The sequence below is a fragment of the Rhinatrema bivittatum genome, chromosome 1, assembly GCF_901001135.1.
Source record: "Rhinatrema bivittatum chromosome 1, aRhiBiv1.1, whole genome shotgun sequence".
NCBI classification, from domain to species: domain Eukaryota; kingdom Metazoa; phylum Chordata; class Amphibia; order Gymnophiona; family Rhinatrematidae; genus Rhinatrema; species Rhinatrema bivittatum.
The window spans coordinates 680986382-681008445 of NC_042615.1; the positions used below are offsets into that span (position 1 = coordinate 680986382).

Sequence of the window (22064 nt, forward strand, 5' to 3'; positions counted from 1 at the left end):
GGGACTGGCAGAGCAGTGTCTCTTCCATTCTGTGCTAGATTGGGGACCTAACTTGGAGAGCACAGTGAATCAGCTCCTCCTTCCTCAAAATCAGATCTACACTGCCACACTAACATGATCTAGCCCTCCCTTGTGCCTAAAGGTTTCTCCAATCCCGACATCCTCTGGGGGAGGTGCAGTAAAGACTAGGATGCCCTGGATGGGCCATTTTGGTCTTTATCTAGTCATTTACTAAGTTACTTTGCCCTGCAGCCATTGCCAGGAGGCCTGCCATTTCCAAATTATATATGAGAAAGTACTAAAATGCCCTACCAATGTTCCATGCTGCTTGAACTTCTCTCTTCTTGAGTTCTTAATGCAGCCACACCCCTGCTTCAGTGCAAGGTCAACCCTTCCTTCTGGCCCTGTGCTGATCCAAAGAGCCTTAGAAGACATGAAGTGAGAGCTGAATACAAATTACTTTCAATAACACCTGCTTTAATGATGTTTAAAGTCAATTTTCTTACCAATAAAACGGATTTGAAATTTCTTAAGTTATTCCTTAACTGGCATTATTACTTTTGATTGAAACCTGGCTACCACCTACAGTCACTGTAACAGTAAGTGATGTGAATCTGCCCACAGACTCTTTGTATGCTCAAATTCCTGATATTTACAAAGGAAGGAAGAGAGGGGGATGCATTCAGAGCATGCAAGATGAAAAGAAAAAGAAAAAAAACCTCACTTTGCTTTACAAGTTTCCTTTCACCTCTGCATTCTGAGCAAGCCTGTCTCACCTGCATCCTGGACAGTTTTCATAGAACTTAGAAAAGCAAAAGAAGCTAGAAGCACATCTGGAATGAGTAATCATTTAAGGTTGTTCATGCTGGCAGGAGGCATCTTGTTCTTGTGGACAGCACAAAGGCAAAGTACACATTCTAAACCTGATTTTGCATGACCTCTCACCCCTTTCAACTTGTGCACTTGCATTGCCATTATACTGAAACTACCAGTAAGGCTAAGGAGCAGATAAGGGCAACAAAAATCACAAAGGGGATGAAACAGCTCCCTTATGAAGAAAGGCTCAACAGGGGATATGGTAGAGGTTTATATAATCATGAGTAGAATAGAACAGGTAGATGTAAATCAGTTATTTACTCTTTCAAAAAAATACAAAGACTAGGGGGCACCCATGAAGTTAGTAAACAGACATTCAAAACAAATCGAAGAAAATGCTTTTTCACTCAATGCACAATTAAGCTCTGGAAAGTCATTACCAGAGGATATGGTTAAGGCAGTTTGTGTAGCTGGGTTTAAAAACAGTTTGGACAAATTCCTGCAGAAATCAAACTGTTATTAACCAAACAGACTTAAGAAATAACCTCTACTGATTACTCCGCAACAGCAGTATGGGATCTGTTTACTGTTTGGGATCTTGTCAGATACTAGTGACCTTGATTGGCCTCTGTTGGAAACAGGGTACTAGGCTTGATAGATCCTCAGTCTGACCCAGTATGGCAAATTCTTAGGTTCTGGGATTATAGTCTGGAGGCGCTGTAGCTTCAAGAAAATATCCCTTACCGCTTCTCTCTCGAGTTGAAAAGAGCAAGTTTGCTTACCGTAAACAGTGTTTTCTGTATACAGCAGATGAATTAGCCATGCTGTCTGGGTACGTCCTCCGTGCAACTAGGTGGCGGAGCTCTCTAAGTATGGTTAAGTCTTTCAGCTAGGTACTCCCTCCTGTATATCGCTTGCTCTGCCTCAGGTACCTCAGTCTGTATCAAAGCAAGTGTTATGCCATGTCAGAACTGTCCGGGGAGGCAGGAGGGTCAGCATGGCTAATTCATCTGCTATCTACGGTAAACACAGTTTACGGTAAGCAAACTTGCTCTTTTCATGTAGATAAGCAGCTGAATTAGCCATGCTGTCTGGGAGTCCCCAGCTGACGTACAGGTCGATACAGTAAGGCCACGGTAAAAACAGTGCGGCAGTGTCAGGCGCACCCTTCCTCCCCGCACGCACAGTTCTCTTGACCTAGCGCCTGATACTGTCTTCTAATTGCATGCAAATGCATGCCGAGGCTGTGAAGCTTTAGGGAAGGGTTATGCCCGCGCAACCCATTTTACTGTATAGGCGCTTAATACAGCGCCTATACAGTAACCTGGGTGCGCTGGTACCTGTCATTTCAAATGACATTTGAAATGACAGGCACCAGGAAGTGTAAAAAGTGTAAAAAAACAAAAAAACAAAAACCTGTGTGTTATATAAAAAATAAAAAAAATTTTTAAATACCTGTCGGAGGGCCGTGGGTCCAGGCGGCCGGTGGGCGGACGGGCAGACGGGCAGGCGGCGGCGAGAAGCAAAAAAAGCGGCATCCGGGATCCGGGGGCAGCAGCGGGATCCGGGGCGGCAGCAGGATCCGGGAGCGGCGGGTAGGTAGCAGCGGCAGCGGCAGCGGGGGGGGGGGGGGCAGCAGCGAGATCCGGGGGGCGAGTAGGAGGCGGCGTGTTCGATCGGGCGGGCAGGTAGGTGGCAAAAAAAAGAAAAGATGGCCGCCTGCACGGGGGAAAGCGTGCAATTGGCCGCCAAACGTCGTGATGTCACGTCTTCAGCGGCCAATTGCACGCTTTCCCCCGTACAGGCGGCCATCTTTTCTTTTTTTGCCACCTACCTGCCCGCCCGATCGAACACGCCGCCTCCTACTCGCCCCCCGGATCTCGCTGCCGCCCCCGGATCCCGCTGCCCCCCCGCTGCCGCTGCTGCCCCCGGATCCCGCTGCCCCCCCCCGCTGCCGCTGCTACCCCCGGATCCCGGATGCCGCTTTTTTTGTTTCTTTGCTGCCCCCCCCCCCCGCTGCCGCTGCTGCCCCCGGATGCCGCTTTTTTTGCTTCTCGCTGCTGCCGCCCCTGGATCCTGCTGCCGCTGCCGGACCCCCCGGATCCCTCTGCCGCTGCTACCTACCCACCGCTCCCGGATCCTGCTGCCGCCCCGCATCCCGCTGCCCCCCCCGCTGCCGCTGCTGCCCCTGGATCCCGGATGCCGCTTTTTTTGCTTCTCGCCGCCGCCTGCCCGCCCGCCCACCGGCCGCCTGGACCCACGGCCCTCCGACAGGTATTTAAAAAAATTTTTTATTTTTTATATAACACACAGGTTTTTGGTTTTTTTTACACTTTTTACACTTCCTGGTGGGAGGAAGGGAGGAAGGGAGAAGGGTCTGCCGTAGCAGGCCCGAGCCTTGCTACTTTTTCGTTTTTTTTGCTTCGGGAGGAGGGGACCGGACGGGGCTGCAGGAGACCGGACTGGGGCTACACCGGACGGCTGGACCGGGGACCAGGGCGGGTAAGCAATGTTTTTTACACTACACTACACTAACACTTACTAGGGGGAGGCGGTAAACTAGCACATTAAGGCTGCGGCAGAACAGCGGGTTACTGAGGAGATAATATCAGCGCCCGTTACAGTATCGGAGGGGAATAGCTAATTCCTTCATTATACAGCTTTTTCGTTCATTTACATGCTGGGTGTGGAAAGGGTTATGTGTTTATTTTAGGAAGCGCTAAGGACGCGTGAAACTGGAGACTGTATTGCTGGACCGCCTTACTCGTCTGTATTGTGCGCTCCCAGCACGTTACAGACGGGGAATCTTTAACTGAACGTTACTGTATCGACCTGGTAATGAGCAGTTGATTTTTTTTTTTTTTATGGTGCTCAATACGGGATATATTGGCAGACAGTTCCTATGAAGGCTGTTTATGTGAGGTACATGTGCTCTTCTGTAGGATAGTCCGTCACACTAGCACGTCATCCGCAGCTTGCTAATCTAAGCAGTAATGGGATGTGAAAGTATGTAAAAATGACGACATCGCCATTTTACAGATGTGTATGATAGGTGCTTCATGAAAGTGGGCAACTGAGGTCGCCACAGCTGTTACTTGATGCGTTTTGCAGTTGTAGATAGCGACTGCGATCATTTATGGTAACAAATTTGTAAACCGTTGGACATATTTGTGATTGGACGTCCTTTAGCGTTAGGAATGAACGAAAGAAACAGTTGCGAAGGATTGTTTGGTGAATGGGTGCACTGTGTACAATAGGGAAGTGCACACTTATTGTCCAATGTAAGTTCTTCTCCTTGTCATTTTCATGAGGTCTTGGATGAAAAATGGGTAAGGTGATAATCTCGTCGAGATGGAAACTGGATATTACCTTTGGTAGAAATTTAGCGTGAGTTCGCAAGGTCACCCTGAGATGATGGAATGCAGATAAGGAGAGTAGTGAACAAAGGTTTGAAGGTCACTAACTCGTTCCACTGATGGGAAGGCCGTTAGGAAAGTACTCATCATGGGAGGTATCAAAGTTACAAGTCTCTAATGGTTCAAATGGAGGAAGCACCTGTTGTTCGTGGATTATGTTAATATTCCACGTTACTGGCGGTGTCTTTATTGGTGGACACCCTCCATGAATGTGGAAAACAAGCGAATGATATGAAATAAATTCTCCGTTTAGCGGAGTATGGGAAGGTGTTAAGCTCTTAAGTGAACTAGCAGCGAAGATGCGGCGAGACCTTCACTGTATAGGAGATAGAGGTAAGAAAGAAGGTGCTTTGGTGGACAAGGTAGAGGGTCCATTCCCGTTGTGGAGCGCCCAGAAGTGTAGCGAGACCACTTTCTCTGGTAGTTGAGTATGGTCAAAGGCTTCCTTGAGGACAGTGATATGCCCTGGAGGGAAGGATGTAAGTTCAAGTTGCGGTAGATGATCCGTTCAACCTGCACCCCGTGAGGTGGAGGGAGGAGTGAAGATGATAATTTAGGGATCCGTTGTCCTGGGTCAGAAGAGGAGGATGCTGTTCAGGGGAATTGGGTCTGTTATGGATAGAAGTAGTTGATAATTGTACTATGGTTGTAACGGCCATGCTGGTGCGATAAGAATTAGATTCGACTGCTCTGCGATGCATCTCTGGATTGTCCGAGAGTTGAGAGGTATTGGAGGGAATGCATAGAGTTGGTCGTGAGACCAGTTTATGAGGAATGCGTCTGGAGCTAGTCTAAGTGGGCTCGGGTACACCAAGCAGATGTTCTCCAGCTTCCTGTTGTTTTTCGGTTGCAAAGAGGTCGATGGAAGGAAGACCTCATATGGAGAATATGTGGTGCGCAACCTTCTGAGCTAGTTCCCATTCGTGGGAATGAAAATGCTGCTCAGTTTGGCTGCCATGGAATTGTGTATTCCGGGAAGTTAAATTTTTAAGAAGGATGGATCTGTGACGAGTTCAGCTTAGTATTTGAACTGCTTATCTGCAGAGATTCCAAGAACCTGATCCTCCTTTGCTTATGTAGAACAATGCAAATTGAATGTCGTAGGAATCATTACCACCATCTGTGGTAAGGTGCTTTCGAAGGTCGGAAGGGTGTTTCTATCCACCTTGAGGTCCAGGAGGTTTATGGGCCCGCACATGTTCGTATGTGGTCCATAGACTCTGAGTCTGTAAGTGGGCTAGGTGAGGTCTGCAGCCTCTGGGGGATGCATCAGTAGGGAGTGGTACATGAATGCCCAAGGGGTGGTAGAGGTGAACCCATTATTAGTATTAATGGGAGAAGCCACCACAGTAGGTTTTTCTCCATGTTGTTATGGTTATAGGGTTGGACAATGTATGGAAGATCTGATCCTATTGGCTTTGTATACCTCATTGGAGACGACGCATATGTAGGCGTGTATGAATAGCTACGTAAATGATCGCTGCAATGTGTCCTAATGAGGTTAGGACTTGGCGTTCTGGAACTGTTGCACTGTGAAGTAGAAGTGACGCCAGCGTGGAGAGAGCTAATGCTCTCGGATGTGGTAGGAAAGACTTGTCCTGAATTGTGTCGATATTTGCTGACTTGAAATGTAAAGTTTGTGTTGGTTGTAAAGTGTTTTGTAAATTACTGGTTGTGCCGTAGGAGAGTCTGATTTGGCACGATGAAGAGACCATCGTCCAGATAGGGAAAACATTTTTACCCCTTTACGATGAAGGTGCGCCAATGTTACTGCCAGATCTTTTGTGAAGACCTTGGGGGCAGATGAAGGCCGAAAGGAAGGACCTTATATTGGTAGTGACTGCTTGTCCGCCTGGAAATAGGCAGGACCAGGAATCTGGATGCATTGGTATGTGTATCTTTTAAATTCAGGGAACACAGCCAATCCTTGGGTCGTAGAAATGGAAGAATGGACTTGTGGGAAGTCCTTGAAGTTGTCCTTGTAGAGATTTTTGTTGAGTTAACAGAGCTCTAGGATGGGACGTAGGCCTCCTGACCTCTTGGGAATTAGGAAATATTGAGAATAGAATCCCCGATAGATCTGTTGGTAGAGTACTCTCTGAATGCAGTGATTTTGGAGAAGAGCAGTAATTTCCTTCAGTCTGGAATTTGAGGGGAGACACGTTGTTTCTGTGCAACTACCTGTTAAGGATGAGAAATGAAGAGAGTAATGGTGTTTTATAATGGAAAAAACCCAACAATCCAAAGTGATGAGCTTCCAGGTTGGAAGGAGGTTGGGTCTCCTGCGTCACTCATCAGAAGTATGTGCGCAGGTGGTGATGTGCCAGAATCAGTCTACGCAAGGGCAATGGTCTCCAGTCTAATCTCAATGGCACATCAATCGTCTGGAGGCCCGAGTGGTTCGCATGGTGCTCAAGACACTCCTGCTCCAATTTATTTATTTTTTTTACATTGAGGATTTGGCGGTTGCAGGGTTTGGTGAGGCAGCGTAGTCCGCTGTCTTTACACCTGTTGTTGATTAATATGTAGTCACGATGGTTAGCGAGACGGAGGCTTATAATGGAGATAAGGGTTAAGCTCCTCTTTTTTTTTTTTTTTTGTAATGCTCAGCAGTGGGCCAAGACTGAAAAGTAACATCATGCTATATATGGACATGATGAGATGTTAATGAAAAAAGGTTGATGTTCTCTGTCTGTAAGCCTTGTGAACTGTTCAGTAAAATTGATGTTAGTAAAGAGATGCTAGACTGTATGGTAAGCTTTCGCCGTGTCGGGAACCATGTCTGTTATGTCGGTCAAACGCAACCATGGAAGACATCCGTGAGTCTAGGCATTCGTTGAAGTCTGTAAAGAGACACCAAATCTATGGAAATGGATTGTCAGTAGCCTACGCAAGATATGCGCGATTATTGAAAGGGAGGCCTGGAGCATTTTAGATGCAATGGTCTATGCTTCCCTTTTTTTTTTTTTTTTGAAAAGTCCCAGTGACTCACTAAGTAATACATTAAGGCAGTCAAGTGGATTTTTGTAGTAAGTGACCGGTTCCGAAGGCACCTCAAGAAAGCCGTGGAATACCTAGTATTACACTGTCGCGGAACTGGACTCAGTGTGGTGACCGTAATTAGCATGCGAATGAAATACACGGCACCGTTTAGTGGCAGGATGCTGTCAAGGATGGAATGGGTTGCAGTATGCGAGACTCCGTTCTTCTCTTTTTTATTTTTTTAAATTTTTTATATTTATATATTTATTTTTTTTGTCGCTAATGTACATTTGTAGGTACTAGCGATGAGTAGGCGCACGTGCCTCTTTTGGATGCCCTCGCGTGTAGCTGCAAGGCAATCCAACGTGTGGGTGCCCTGGTGCATACTTGGCTGACTGCATTGTTGTTTTTTTTTTGCAGCTAACGCCATGATTGTATCAGGCAGTTGTTGTGCAGAATAGCATGCCCCCGCGCCGTCTCAGATGTTTTCCATTTTTTTTTTTTTTTAAATTTTGCACCTACGCTTATGCATCGGCTCAACCAGTGCCCATGTGCAAGCGAAGACCGATATGTGGCACGCCCGTCTTCCGTTACTCGTGTCCATGTTGTAGGCAGGTCACGGCGCGTCTGCAGCGCTGATCCAGCGCATTTGCGCACGTGGTGTCATACATTGGCGCGACCGCGTCAATGTGTTGGCACGCCGGCTCATGCGTTGAAGCGCATTGCATGCGTCGGTACAGCAGCATCTTTGGCGCACTGCATAAAGGTCACAGCGCTTCAACTGATTTATCGATGCTTCCTGCAGTGCTTCAGCTGTGATGGTCCCAGCGCTTCTAGTGCGCATGTCAATGCTTCGGCCGAAGTGGACTAAATCCGTTGGCGCCGGCACGGTTTGATGTTTCAGCACCAAGGCAATAGCCTCCGACTCAGGCTATGATTTTGGCTTGCTGTCTCTCAGCAGACCGGTGAGTATCAGTGGCTGTGAGAGCGTCCCTCCCCCAGTCTCTACTCAGTGGGTCCCGGAAGAAACAGGAGGGTGACCAAGGAGACAGAAGAATATAGCAGTCAGCTGTGAGAAGAGGGAGGGGAATGCCCAGAGATATAAATAAAATCTCGTAAGTGCAAGGCTCATGAAGAGGTTCTTTTTTTTTTTTTTTTTTTTTAAGATGAGATCTGTTGATGCAGCTTCTCTTTTTTTTTAATGTTATTTATCAGTTGAAGTGAGAAGTAGAGAGCTCCGTATACTCTGTTGCGTGGAAAAATTTAGACTGAGGTACCTCAGGCAGAGCGAGTGATATACAGGAGGGAGTGCCTAGCTGAAAGACTTAACCATACTTACAGAGCTTCGCCACCTAGTGGCATGGAGGACGTACCCAGACAGCATGGCTAATTCAGTTGCTTATCTACGTGAAAAATAAGGAGAAATCACAAAGGCCTCTGGCACTAGCGTCACACATTCTGGGGGATAACCCTTTATAAAATGTCCAGAACCTATTTGTCTGTTGTGATTCAGATCCACTCTGAATACTACTGCAAGAGGTGGCCGCACACTAGCATTATTGTCAGAGAACATAAGACTTGCTATACAGGGTCAGACCAAACGTTCCATCAAGTCCAGTATGCTGTTTCCAACAGTGGCCAATTCAGGTCACAAATACCTGGTATGTCATTGGGCGTAGCAGCTACTTTCTGCTGCTACAGAAGGCTCTGCCTTAGTTCTCCTGGCCCTTCGAAATGGATGGGCCTTATTTTGTGTGGTACATGGTGGGGATTGCCTGACTGGTTTGTATCTGTGTCGCTGGAATCTGGGACCTCACGTTCCCAGCAATCTTTGGGGTTTTGATTCCCCCAAATCTTTACCAGCTTTTCCAAGCCTTCTTCAAAGAACAGATCCGCTTTAAAAGGCAATTTACATAGTTGCACTTTGAAAGCTGAATCTGCTGCCCAGTTACGTAGCCATCTGGCTGCTACCCCAGAGTCCAGATCCCCGGAGGACATCCTTATCAAGCCATACATAGCATCTGCCAGGAATGCTATGCCAGATTCTAGTCATACTGTTTCCGTGCTATCTGGAAGCTCTTGGATTCAGCGTAATGCTGCTTGAGCAACGTAACGTCTACAACTGGATGTCTGTAATATCATGGAGTTTGTAGAAAAGGTCTGTTTCAAAAAGGAATCTATCTTCCTATCCCGAGGATCCAACTTTACAAGAGCTGGTTTTTCGTGTTACTGCTTAGACCAATGAATCTACTCGGGGTATTCTAAGGGCATTAATTTGTCTCCTTCAGGGCAGGGGATATATTTTACTCATAACCTTACCCCCCCAAAAAAACATGGATTGCCCCATTCTATCACTACCATATACTTTAAGGCATTATTCAATGGGATTGCTTCTGTAGGCCCTCCTTATTCCCTGAAGAATGGGATCCCCTTCTTCTATGTTCTTTGGGGTAAGATATGTTACCTTCAGCATGGCTAAAATACTAGATATAAGGGACAAATGTGCCTCCTTTCTGAATAGCATTCACTTTCCTCCTGGGAGCCCCTAGGGGAATCACGGTTCAAATCCTCTCCCGACTGGGAGTCTTGAGTGGGCATGCAAAAAGAGTGCGGGGGTTCAGGAACCTCCCTTGCTTGCTTGAATATAGGTCCTTTTAAAGTGTAGCAGACACCTAAGGACCCAGAAAGGGAAAGTTGCTCTGGCTTTTCCAGGGCACAAAATGCTTGGTGCAGCAGCACTAAAACTTCCAGACCTCAGTGGGCCCAGCTGCCCTTCCAGAGGAACCAGCTTTCCCAAGTTGGAAGCTTTTGAACCCTGCTCTTATATCCAATGGAGGGGCTAAGGGAGCTTGCCCATAAGGAAGAAAGGGGCTTCCCTCCCCTAATACAGGCTGGGCTGGTTTAATCAATGAATCATGGGTTGATTGCTCTTCCCTAGCTGCAGGGGGGGGGGGGGGGAAACTTCCTCCTCCTGAGAATCTGGGTCTGGTCTGCCATCACAAATGGGGCAGAAGGAACCTGATACACTAGTGATCTGCTTTGCCCCACAGCCAAGACACCTCTTGGCTCCATGCATAGCAATGGGAGAGGCAGTTAGCTGTCCCATAGTGGCATTTGTAGCTCCCTATAGTGGAATTTATGCTGCTGCTGCTTCTGTGCTAAACTTGCTGTTCACAGCTAGTGCTGTGGTTTTCTTTCACACACACCTCTCGTTGTCTTGCCTTGCTGTGTTGCCTCTGTTACCCTGTTCCCTTGCCTTGACCACCCGCCTTATCGTAATCCTCAATGACTTCCAAATCCTCCCTGTCTCAGCCTGCTTCCCGGTACTGATATCTGCCTTGGACTTGAATTACTTTTGCCTACCATAGTTAAAATTGTATATATTGTATAAGTTATTTTTTATTCAATTCAATGTTGTCCAAGTTCCGAATTTTCCTTGTTCTCTGTAAGACATTTGTGTTAAGTCATTTCTAAGTTCTATGTAAACCGAAGTGATTGGTAACATTGTTACCAGAACTTCGGTATATAAAAAATGTTAAATAAATAAAAAATAAATAAATACCATGGACTTCTGAATTGGACACAGCTCGCTCTTGCCTGCCACTTGACACTGACCTCAGCTTGGCCCCAGACTCTCTCCTTGTCTTTACCTTGTGGGAACATTACCTAAGTCCTGCCGACCCCTGGAACCCAAGGGTTCAACCTGCAGGGAACAGGACTGGTACAGGTGAAACCCCAGCTCTGTCCCAGCCCAGGGTGCAGTCAGCTATCAGCATGGGCCTAGTGAGTTTGTCTACTAGGCTGTGCCAATCACACCACAGCACAGTCTGTGCTGTGGTGTCCCTTCAGTCTGCAGCTATAGCCAATGATGACAGTGGGTGCATTCTGTAACCAGGTGTGGTAGTTGCGCAACGTGAGAAAAATTCCAGGCACACAATGGAAAGGACCATGGTGATTAAATTCCTGCTCATGTGGTACTCTTATTCTACTTCCCACAGGAACTTGCTTCTCCAGGAGTGATTGAGCTAAAAGCTCTGGGGAGTCTTTACCTGTGACTGCTGAAGTGGTTTTGGTGATCTATGATCATGTGGTCGTATCCATGGTGAATGTTGTTGGGATTGTTGTCACGGCACTTGCAGTGGGGGTAGCCAATAATGCTGTAATGGTCAGTATGGTCATCTGGAGTAATATGGACATTTGATTTAGTACAGCCTCCGGGCCACTGTGGGTTGTTCAGTTGCAGGTAAGGACTGGACAACTACATTCTGTTCCTTCAACTGCAATACTGTTTCCTGAGGTTTCTCACCAAATTGGTTATCACCAAGGCATGGCAGATCCACTAATTTCTCATAGACATCGTCGCAGATGGCATTCATGCAGAGCCAAGCAATCCTCCGAGCACCAAATGGATGCCACCAACGTTCTTGCCAGAGTCGAAAGATTTATAGATCACCCGCAAAAGGTGACGAACCGCCTCTTCGAGATCTGAAAGCGGCAGTAGCATGAAGGCACTATCAGCCTCATTCTTAGTGAATGATTTTAAATTCTGAACATAAAAAAATGCCATACTGGGTCAGATCAAGGGTCCATCAAAGTCAGTATCCTGGTGTCCAACAGTGGCCAACCAAGTTGCAAGTACCTGGCAAGTACCCAAACATTAAATGAATAGATTCCAAGATACTAATATCTATTAATTAATAGCAGTTTATGGACTTCTGCTCTAGGAACCTATCCACCAGGTTGATGCTCTCCGACCAGGAGACCTCCCTCCTCCAAGGCAGCCTGCAGTTGTGTATATATTGAATTATAAAATTCATGGTGCACAATGCAGACCACCAGCAGCATGGAGGAATATAACCTCACTTTCTTGGCCCTTTTTAGCACCAAGTCCACCACTTTCAATTGGGAAGGCAATTGAACCACACCATAGCCCAGTGACTTTTGATTGTGGAACTTTATGTCTACTTTTCTAGCCGCCAGTGAAAGGGAGATAGGATTCTCCCACATCTTCATTTGGACCTTATCCAACAGCGAGTGTGTCGGAAGAGCTGCAGGCTCCAAAGGGACTTCCAAAATGTGGAGGATATTCATAATATCAGCTCTTGGGTCTGGCTCCGTTCGTACATGGACCCCTAGGGATTTCCCCATCATTTCTACAAATTTGGAATACGTTAGATCTTCCAAGATGGGGGTGTGTGTGTGAACGAGATGCTGGCAAGGGGTCTGAAGGGATTCCCGTTGAACTTCCTGAGGACTCCCCAGGTGAGTGGCCCACCAATGAAGGCTATGGAGATTGAGATGAGAAAATAGGCAACATTGGAGGGGGTTGAGCGATGGAGAGTACTCAGCTCCTGGGATCTCTGGCGGGGTCTCTGCTCCAGACAAGAATGCGTCTTGTGGCAAGAAAGGTGGCATTCCCAGCATAACATCAGGAGGATGCAGAAGTATGGAAGGTAGTGGTGTGGGTGTAGGTGGAAAAGTGTGATAATCCGGTGAGAACATTGTGATGAATAATTTAACGATATCTGTGAGTTGCTCCAATGAAGTCTGGAGTTTCTGAGTGGGAGATGGTGGCTCACTGTCTTCCTCTGATACCATAACGTAACATAGTAACATAGAACTGATGACAGAAAAGGACAAAGTGTTCCATCCAGTCTGCCCAGCAAGCATCTTATGGTAGTATCTGCTGCACTGTGCAAGTTAACCCCATGTTTCTCTTAAGGGTAGCTACTGCTGCTCCATGCAATTATCCCAAGCTTTATGATAACCCATAAAAATTTACTGCTACCAACATTTTTACTGGGTGGTGGGCTTTCTTGAAAATTCAGCCAGTGCTGCTTGACATACTTTGCTTATGGACTTGGCTGTAGAAGTACTGGTTCTGGTTGCAAAGATGAGAGCTTTGTAGATGAAAGCAGGACAATGGAGCACCGTGGATCTAAATGAAGTCCCCGAGCCACCAGGAGACTAATTGGCATTGTATAGATTGGAGGTGGATATCAAAATGATGGCATTGGGTATGCCATACTGTGGTACAGCACTGATAGAGCTGAAGGTATTAAGTAGACTGAACAGTGATTGGTTCCCTCCTTGGGGAGCGACTAGGCAAGTGAAAGGACTTGAGGGAATCTGGGCTTCACCTACGGGTTTTATGCATCAAGGAGTGTGTCGCTAGAACTGGAGAGGTTGAATGATGTGCCAGTGTGCTCAGTGGAGTTTTGTGCGCAGACAGCTTCATATATATCGAGTTAGCTCGCTTCAGTAGTTCCTACACATCCCACTTCAGATGCTTTGAGGCACCTGGGGCTTCAGACACACTTTTCTTAACATGCTTCTGTAGGGAAATACCAGATGTTTTACTGCTGTATGCAACCAAATATGAATACTGACTCCACAAGAGGGATGCTGACATGTATTTCAACAAAAATACAAAGATGAGAAACTTTGGCCAGAACATCAATACATGACTAAGTTATCTGAACTGCTTGCTTAGCTTAAGGAATATGGCTGTGCTGGCTCAATAAAAACATCCAAATTTCCCTCATCCAGACAGCTAACTTTCCTTCCCAGTCAGTCTTCAGGCAAAGATCTTTTAAGTTTGAAATTATTTATTGTACAGATAATTTTTCATTACTTACAATTGTTGCTTCCAAACGTGTAACCCCAGGCAAAGACCTTTGTAGCTGGAATAGGTAGGAGAGGGGAGAACGGAGTTTCTTGGGATTCAGGGTGAGAAGACAAAATGGTTCTGAAGCTGATTTAATCTTTGGAATTAAAGCGATAGGAAGAAATGTAAAAAAGCTAATCGTATCACAGAGCTTGCAGGCACTTCTGGCTTTGAGGCCGCATGGCCGAGACTGGGAACAGTCTTGGAGAGTGATTATACAAAACATCCCCACAAGCTGGGGGCAGGGGGCAAGATCCAATGGCAGCGAGCCTAGGATCCATGTGACACAGGAGGCAACATGAAGGGCAGTCCCTTCGGCCAATAAGGCACTTAAGAAGACTCAAATTAGATTGAGAGAGTATGCAGACCCTTCCCAAATGAGAGAAGCAGGGGGGAGGGAGTTTCTCTTAAAGGCAAAACTCCCTTTAAAGGCAGGGCTCTCAGGCTTCCATCATGGGTTACAAAAATGTTTCAATATCAAGAGTTCTCGGAAGGAGGGGCTGTAGTAAACACAGTTGAGCTACAGTATATACAGACACAAACATGTACCCACTCCTGGGGATAGAACAATGGCTTCTCTCCGCAAACAAAGACCTAAACTTCCCAGGTGTATATGTCAGGGACCTGTCCTAGACTGAAAGCAGCCCAAATCTGCTTGGAGAATAGCCTATCCATAAAGGCAAACTTATCAGATAGATCTGCTCACCATGAACTCTGCCACAGCCAGGATAGCGCTGGTCCAAATGTCACAGGACCAAGATCATGCATCTGAGTCAGGAGTTGCCATGCAGCAAGAGCAGTGACCAAAAGGGGGACCAGCAGTCTGAAATGGAGAGACCCCATTTTCATGCTCCTGGTTTGATTATGCATAAGCTTTGCATATGTATATCCTGCCTGTTAAAAGCAGAAGGAGAGAGGGTTCAGGGAGGCAGCCAATGGAAGACGTCCATTCACACCAGCAGAAGACAATGCCTGAGACATCATTCCTGCCCCTCCCTGCAAAGCAGAAGAGCTCCTGTGTCTTTGAAGGCTGCATGTAAGAAAGTCCTGTCTGTTACCTGGCTGCTCATGTCGAACCTGTCTTTTCTTCTCTAGGGCTAAGAAAAGCCTCCTTAGTCCAGCAAGTGACAGGGGCCAAGAATGGATGCTCCCTTCAGTAGAGACTGCTCCAGGCTGAAACTGAAGTTAATCTCCTAAAGTTATGGGAGTAGTTAGCTAGTTACGTTTATTAAAATACTGAAAGCATGTCAAAGTCTCTGATATTTTTGCCCCAAGTTCACTAATGATGCACAGTTTTACTCAATATAAGCCTATGCTGTGTTAAGGACTGACAGGCATGTTTTGTCTATAGTATTTTAACTGGTAAGCCTGAAATGTCTGATTAATAAAAATCTGATTCTGAGGCAGACCGTGTCCTTCCTGAGCCATTCAGATTGCATATATAGGTGGTCAATTTATGTGGTGCTGCCCCTCCCCTATACTTCCCTGAAGACTAAAGGGAGGAGGAAGCAGATGGCAATCCACAGGTTACAAAATACTCTTGTATTTTCCTACACTTTGATGATACAGCATAGTCAACACAGAGTCCTTTGAAGGCGTCAGCGGGGGCGAAGCAGTCGGGTTTGGGTGCTTATCTTACGTCAGTTTGCTTGAGGCATGTATCAGCTTCTCCAACAACATTTGGCTCTTCTCCAATGCTCTTTGGTCACTCAAAGCTGTGTTCTTCCAATGCCATAGTCTTCAAATGCATCAGTTTTTCCCAGGGCATGTGTCAAAGTGTGCGTCAACAGTGCTCTCTAGCTTTTTTCAAGCCTGGGAATATCCCCCATCCCGTTTCCGTTTATGTTGGGATTCGGGATGTCTAGGTGGTGTTGCAAGTGAATAACTGATGCTCACTGTACTACCCAGGGAAGGAGATGAGGAGCGACAGTGGCCTACTTGGGCCAGATGCAGTTCCTCGATTTTACCCGCTCTTTTTCTTTGAGCTCGTGGGGACGTTTTGTTGCAGGCTGGGCAGCCGGGCTGGTCATGATCAGGTCCTAGGTTTCAGTAATCCGCCTCGTGGGTATCTGTCATGGACATCAGCCGTCCGCAGGAACAAGCCTTGAAGCCACTTACTAGCTTTTTGGGCTGAGACATCATTGAAGAAAGAAAAAAGGACTTTTCTGTAAATAGGGTAGAAAAAATTGTTTGCCTGACCCTGGTGCTGTAGTGGAATCCTGGAATTGTGCTGGGGATTGAAGTTCTGAAAGAAATAGCTTGAGTTGTATTACAATAATAAAGAAAAAGTGGTTTGTTTACTTGTCCCCTTTCTGGGGAACTTACATTTGTTTATTAATGTTTGGTTTGAGGAAAAATGGGGAAAACTGTTATGGTTATAAGCTGCTTCTACATTAAAATATTGAAAATGAAGCTTGTTAATACAGAAATGTATTTAAAAAGCTACATTCTAGCAGAATCCCTCACCTTGGTCACACAAAGAAAACAGACCTAATACAGAATAAAGAACCACAAATTAGAAACCAAAACATGCAGAAAAAACATTGAAATGGAAACTCCCAAGAAGCCAGACTCTGCACAGAGTTCAACAATGGAGAGAGAGAGACATATGTTACTAAAAATATTTTCTGACATTTCTCACATGCCATAGAGGAAGTGGAAGAGTTTTTAGCGATGTGTTCTGAAGTTTTTAAAATGTTGGGAGTGTGGGGGGGGGGGGGGGGGGGAAGAGAAGCTATATTCACTGCGAAATCTCCTGCTAAGATAGTTGTCACCTTTCTTCTCCCTCACCCTTAATCTCCCTCGCTTACTACTTCCTCAGCCTTCCCATTCCTCACGCCCTCTCACGCCCTCTCACTTCTTTCCCAGCCTCCTATTGCTCCTCTTTCGCTCCCTAGTCTTCCTTTCTACCTTCTGTATTCACCTCCTCTCCTCTGCCTTTCATCCTCATACCAGCCCCAGCTTCTTCCCCATCATTCATGCCCAGCCCCATCCTTCTGTCTTTTACCCCCTACCCAGCTTCCCATTCCCCCTCTAATTATCTTTTATTCTGCCCCCATTTCCACTTTCTGTCAATCCCTTCCCAGCCCTAGAATTTTACATCCCAACTCACCCTGCTTCATACCTCCAACTGATCTATATATCCCCACTCATACCCCACACCCAATTCTCTGCTCTTCCAAATCTGCACTCCCTCCCCCCCCCCCAAATCCCTGATTCCTCTGCTTTCACATGATATTTAGGCCCTTAAGGCTTTGGATGCAGACTCTGCACCATTTTGGTAGCACATCTCTGGACTTCTTCTCGGTTTCTATCCTTTTGGAGTCACAACCTCCAGGACTGGACAAAATACTCCAATGACATCTACAAAGGCATTTGTACAGTTCAGTTTTTCTCTTTATTTACTTTTCTACCAAAGGTTTGTTGCTCTTACAATGGCTCCTTTAAGTTTAGCCTGTTATTGTTCGACTTCATAAAGATCTTCTCACCCTACCAATAACTACCTAAGAAATTTCTTCATTTTAACAAAGGTGGCACTTTTCAAGTCCAGGATCTTAAGAACATAAGAAATTGCCATGCTGGGTCAGACCAAGGGTCCATCAAGCTCAGCATCCTGTTTCCAACAGAGGCCATACCAGGCCACAAGAACCTGGCAATTACCCAAACACTAAGAAGATCCCATGCCACTGATGCAATTAATAGCAGTGGCTATTCCCTAAGTAAATTTGATTAATAGCCGTTAATGGACTTCTCCTCCAAGAACTTATCCAATCCTTTTTTGAACCCAGCTACACTAACTGCACTAACCACATCCTCTGGCAACAAATTCCAGAGCTTTATTGTGCGTTGAGTGAAAAAGAATTTTCTCCGATTAGTCTTAAATGTGCTACTTGCTAACTTCATGAAATGCCCCCTAGTCCTTCTATTGTCCGAAAGAGTAAATAACGGATTCACATCTACTCGTTCAAGACCTCTCATGATCTTTAAAACCTTTATCATATCCCCCCTCAGCCTTCTCTTCTCCAAGCTGAACAGCCCTAACCTCTTCAGCCTTTCCTCATAGGAGAGCTGTTCCATCCCCTTTATCATTTTGGTTGCCCTTCTCTGTAACTTCTCCATCGCAACTATATCTTTTTTGAGATGCGGCGACCAGAATTGTACACAGTATTCCAGGTGCGGTCTCACCATGGAGCGATATAGAGGCATTATGACATATTCCGTTTTATTAACCATTCCCTTCCTAATAATTCCTAACATTCTGTTTGCTTTTTTGACTGCTGCAGCACACTGAGTCGACTATTTAAAAGTATTATCCACTATGATGCCTAGATCTTTTTCCTGGGTGGTAGCTCCTAATATGGAACCTAACATCTTGAGCTTTCTATATATGATATGATATATCTATCTTTGTTCTTACATTACGCTACATGTCTCCAGAGCTCAGATGGCCACAGAGTCAGACATGGGAAGCACCTTCCATATGTGTAAGTAAGTATCAGCTCCCTCTCTTGTGGGTTCTATTATCAATAGCTTGAGGAGCTCCCTGTGAAGGAAACTCACAATCTCTCTACTCCTTTCTGCAGATGGGATGCTATCAGTCACCTGTCTGATGTCATAATTATATATCCTATTGCTAAACATATATAAAAGGACTGAATTTTCAAAAGCAGATGTGTGTAAAACATTTTACATGTGTATATAGGCTTTTAAAAAATTACCGGGGCGTTTCCAAGATGGCGACTTAGACGGTGTGTGCTGTTGCGCTCCCGCTTGCTGTTTCCACAAATATCTAAGAACCAAAGTTGATCTTAGTAATTTTTATTATGCCGCATAAGCGCAAGGGCAAGATTAGGGTCTTCCCAGCGGACCCTGATCCTGCGGTGGAGCAGCGTTTGACCACCCAGTACATCGTCACTGCACCCTCTAAACCGGCGGAGAGCCCCATTGGCGGTTTGCGGAGAGAGGCCACGATATCGCCCGGGGAAATCACCCTAAGCCCGCCGGATTCAAAGCAACCTCTAATTGCATCCTCACCGAATCCTGCCGCTTCTGCACCGACACAGACTGAGGGTGGAAGTCTCGTCGGAAGGTCTGTGCTTGCAGGGAGGAGCGGCGGTGACGTGGAGGAACTCCCAACCTCCTCATTGTTGAATGCCCCAGATCCACCGGAGGGAGGAGCGGTTGGAGGTGAACGTGTTGAGCCACGTTCCTCTGGCTGGAGAGGAACATGGCTCAACAGAGGAATTTGGATTAAAAGATCTGGAGACAGAGGATTTGGTCAAACCAGAGGTTGTCTCGATGGACTCCCTTTGGGGAATGACGGCAGGTATGTCTAAACTGATAAAAGAACAAATCTCTCAAATAGCAAGTTTGGGGAGAAAACTAGATTCGGTGTCCAAGGACAGTTTTCAAGCACAACAAGAGCAAGTGCATGTGGCTGAGACGCTAAAGATAGAAGTGAAAAAGTTACAGGACACGTCTACAGACCTAGTGCGGGACTCTTTGGCCTCTTCAAGGCATTTAGAAGCAGTCGAGAATTTTCTCAGGCATTTGAACATCAGACTCTTGAATTTCCCCAAAGTTTTGGGTGAAATACCTATTGTGACTTTCAAGAAATATCGTCAAGAGGCCTTAAAAATCCCACTCGAGCAGATACCTTCAGTTAAAAATCAGCTTTTTAACTCAAAGAACTGGTAATGTTTCTTTAAGGGAGGAGAATAGGCCTGATTTATCGAATCTTATCCAGTACTTGGAAAATTTAGAAGTAGAGGTAACAGAGAGAGCTGTATTGTTTATCTCATTATATTCAGAATAGGACTTTAGCTTTATAATGAGAGCTTATTTTAAGAATATGAAAGAATTGTACCTAGGTCAACTGATCCATATATTTCCTGATCTCTCTCGGCCGACCCAATTGCGGCGAAAAGTTTTCTTATCGATGAGAGCGGAAGTGTTGGCACTGGGTGCGAGTTTTCATCTTCGCTATCCGTGCAGAAGTGTAGTAAAAATTTCCAATAATGTATATGTTTTCTTTAACCCGGACCATTTGAGAGAATTCCTTGTTAGTAAAAGCCAACTGCCTTCCATTATTGGATAAAAAATAATGTCTGTGTAGTAGTTTCGCCATTTTTTTTTCTTTTCTCTATACTGATTTAAATATCTTCTCAATTATAGTAAATACAGCCCCCCCCCCCCCCCCCAAGTTTCTTATATAAATCTGTTGGGATACAAAGTAGGAGAAGGATTATATCTATGATGTAATTAGACTCATGTGATGCATGTAATTTGATTTTCTTGCTATTTTTTTTCTCTTGTATCTCATGGAAATGTTTCAAACAAAGTTATTCTTTGTGAATTATGTTTAAAACTGACAAATAAAAAATTAAAAAAAAAAAAAAAATTACCCCAGGAGTTGTATGCTTAGAAGTATGCACAGAAGCTACTTCACATATACTTTTATGCATACTTGAAAGACATTCCTGGGGGGGGTGGGGGAAATCGAAGTTATAATGTAAAATGTATGTGTGTGGGTATAAGTGTGCACATGCCGCACAAGGGTTCATGTATACCCACTAATTTTCAAGCAGACTTACATGTTTAAGTCCACTTTGAAAATTATGGCTCTAAAAGAATAAGACTTCAGTAATAAAAAGTGAATGATAAATTTACAAATTTGTGATCCAATGTTTTCTTTAGAAGAGCTATGTAGTCCTAGCTCCTTTTTTCTGCTTTTTGTGCACCACACAGTGAATGGCTAAAAAGGTAATGACCTTTTAAAATCCAGCTTGATGCCTCTGTTTGTTTTCATCACTTCACTGAGCCACTCCCACAACGTGATGTCACTGTCAGTCTGAGGAGGGTGAGCCAAGATTGGTTCTTCATTCCCTGTCCCTCCAGCACGAAGAAGGACATCAGCCTCTATCATGTGAGCAGCACCTGGATATGTACAGAACAAAGCATAATTAGATATTCTAGAAGCAGAAGCCCTATTTTTGTATCCTTTTTCAACACTTAACATTTTAATATTTTTCTAGATTTTTTTTTTTAAGTTAAAATTAATGTCTGTGTAGTATATATATAAAAAAAAACTAAATAAAAATAAAATAATTTAACAGGTTATGTGACAGAGTGGGTAAAAGACAAACTAAACATTTCCTGGGATTAGATGACTTACATGAGTTGTTGGTTTCTTTTTTAATTAACTGATTTGCTGGGTGGGACAACAGCCTTAAAACTTGCTCTTGAAAGGAAGAACTTCCAGGCACTCAGTGCTGTGCTGCTTCCCTTGTGAAAAACTGGAAAAACCCTTTTGGGGGAAAAGGACCAAAAGTCTTGGTGAAGTTTGAGACTGAAGAGAAGCAGTGATGGCTGTTTAAAGGAGCCAGGCATTACCCAACTGCAGATATGAGTCAAGATACCACTTTTAAGGAGGCAAGTGATTTTTGGAACTACTTGTTCCTCTTTTGAGGATCTCACTTAAGTCCTGAGATAAAGGACTGGCTAAAGACTTCACAATGTTCACACAGGCCTTCCCCAACTCCAACTCCATCTAACTCCCTTCATGCAACAAGCTCCGCTAGCATTAGCGTTAATAACCACCTTTCACAATGTTATTTATACTTGTATATAACTATCTGATCTTCATTTCCTCTCTCATTCCAAGTTATTGTTTTCCTTGTTATATGTAACTGCTTTTCTGCACTTTTGTTTAAATGGTAAAGTTTATTATAATTTCACCCCTGTTTCTTGTGAACCAGCATGATGGGACCACCGTCCTGAATGTTGGTATATAAAAAACTTAAATAAATAAAAAATAAAATAAACAATGTGTCAGTTATAATACACTGAGAGGAGAGGATCACCTTGCTGGTGGCTGAAAGTAATCAGTAAGTTTTTGCTTGGGACATTGACATTGACTTTTTTAAAAGTATTGGGGCAAAGTTAACTATTTGGGAATATTATTTAGTGTGTTTGTGTGTTTGTGCCTTTAATAGTCAGGCAGTGAATAAACAAGTTAGACTGTTTGCATTTTTAAATAGTCAGTCAATAAGGTAGCAGTAGGTAGGCAGTGAATACACAAGTTAGACTGTTTGTATTTTTAGTCAGTCAATAAGGTAGCAGTAGATTGGCAGTGAATAAACAAGTTAGACTGTTTGTATTTAGTCAGTCAATAAGGTAGCAGT

The 22064-nt window shown here is 44.9% G+C and overlaps 1 protein-coding gene across 2 annotated transcripts in view; it reads right to left on the reverse strand.

The window, feature by feature from the left end:
- FAM151B (family with sequence similarity 151 member B) overlaps positions 1-22064 on the reverse strand; it is a 106208-nt gene that overhangs the window by 48689 nt on the left and 35455 nt on the right. Inside the window, exons 1-2 of one of the 2 annotated variants that reach the window (XM_029574246.1) lie at positions 21056-21168; positions 20652-20817 (exon numbers count right to left, since the gene is read on the reverse strand). In XM_029574246.1, coding sequence (XP_029430106.1) covers positions 20652-20806 — 155 coding nt within the window. In that variant the 5' untranslated portion in view covers positions 20807-20817; positions 21056-21168. Of the gene's footprint in view, positions 1-20651; positions 20818-21055; positions 21169-22064 lie in introns of those variants that run through there. The other variant, XM_029574238.1, reaches the window with a different exon arrangement.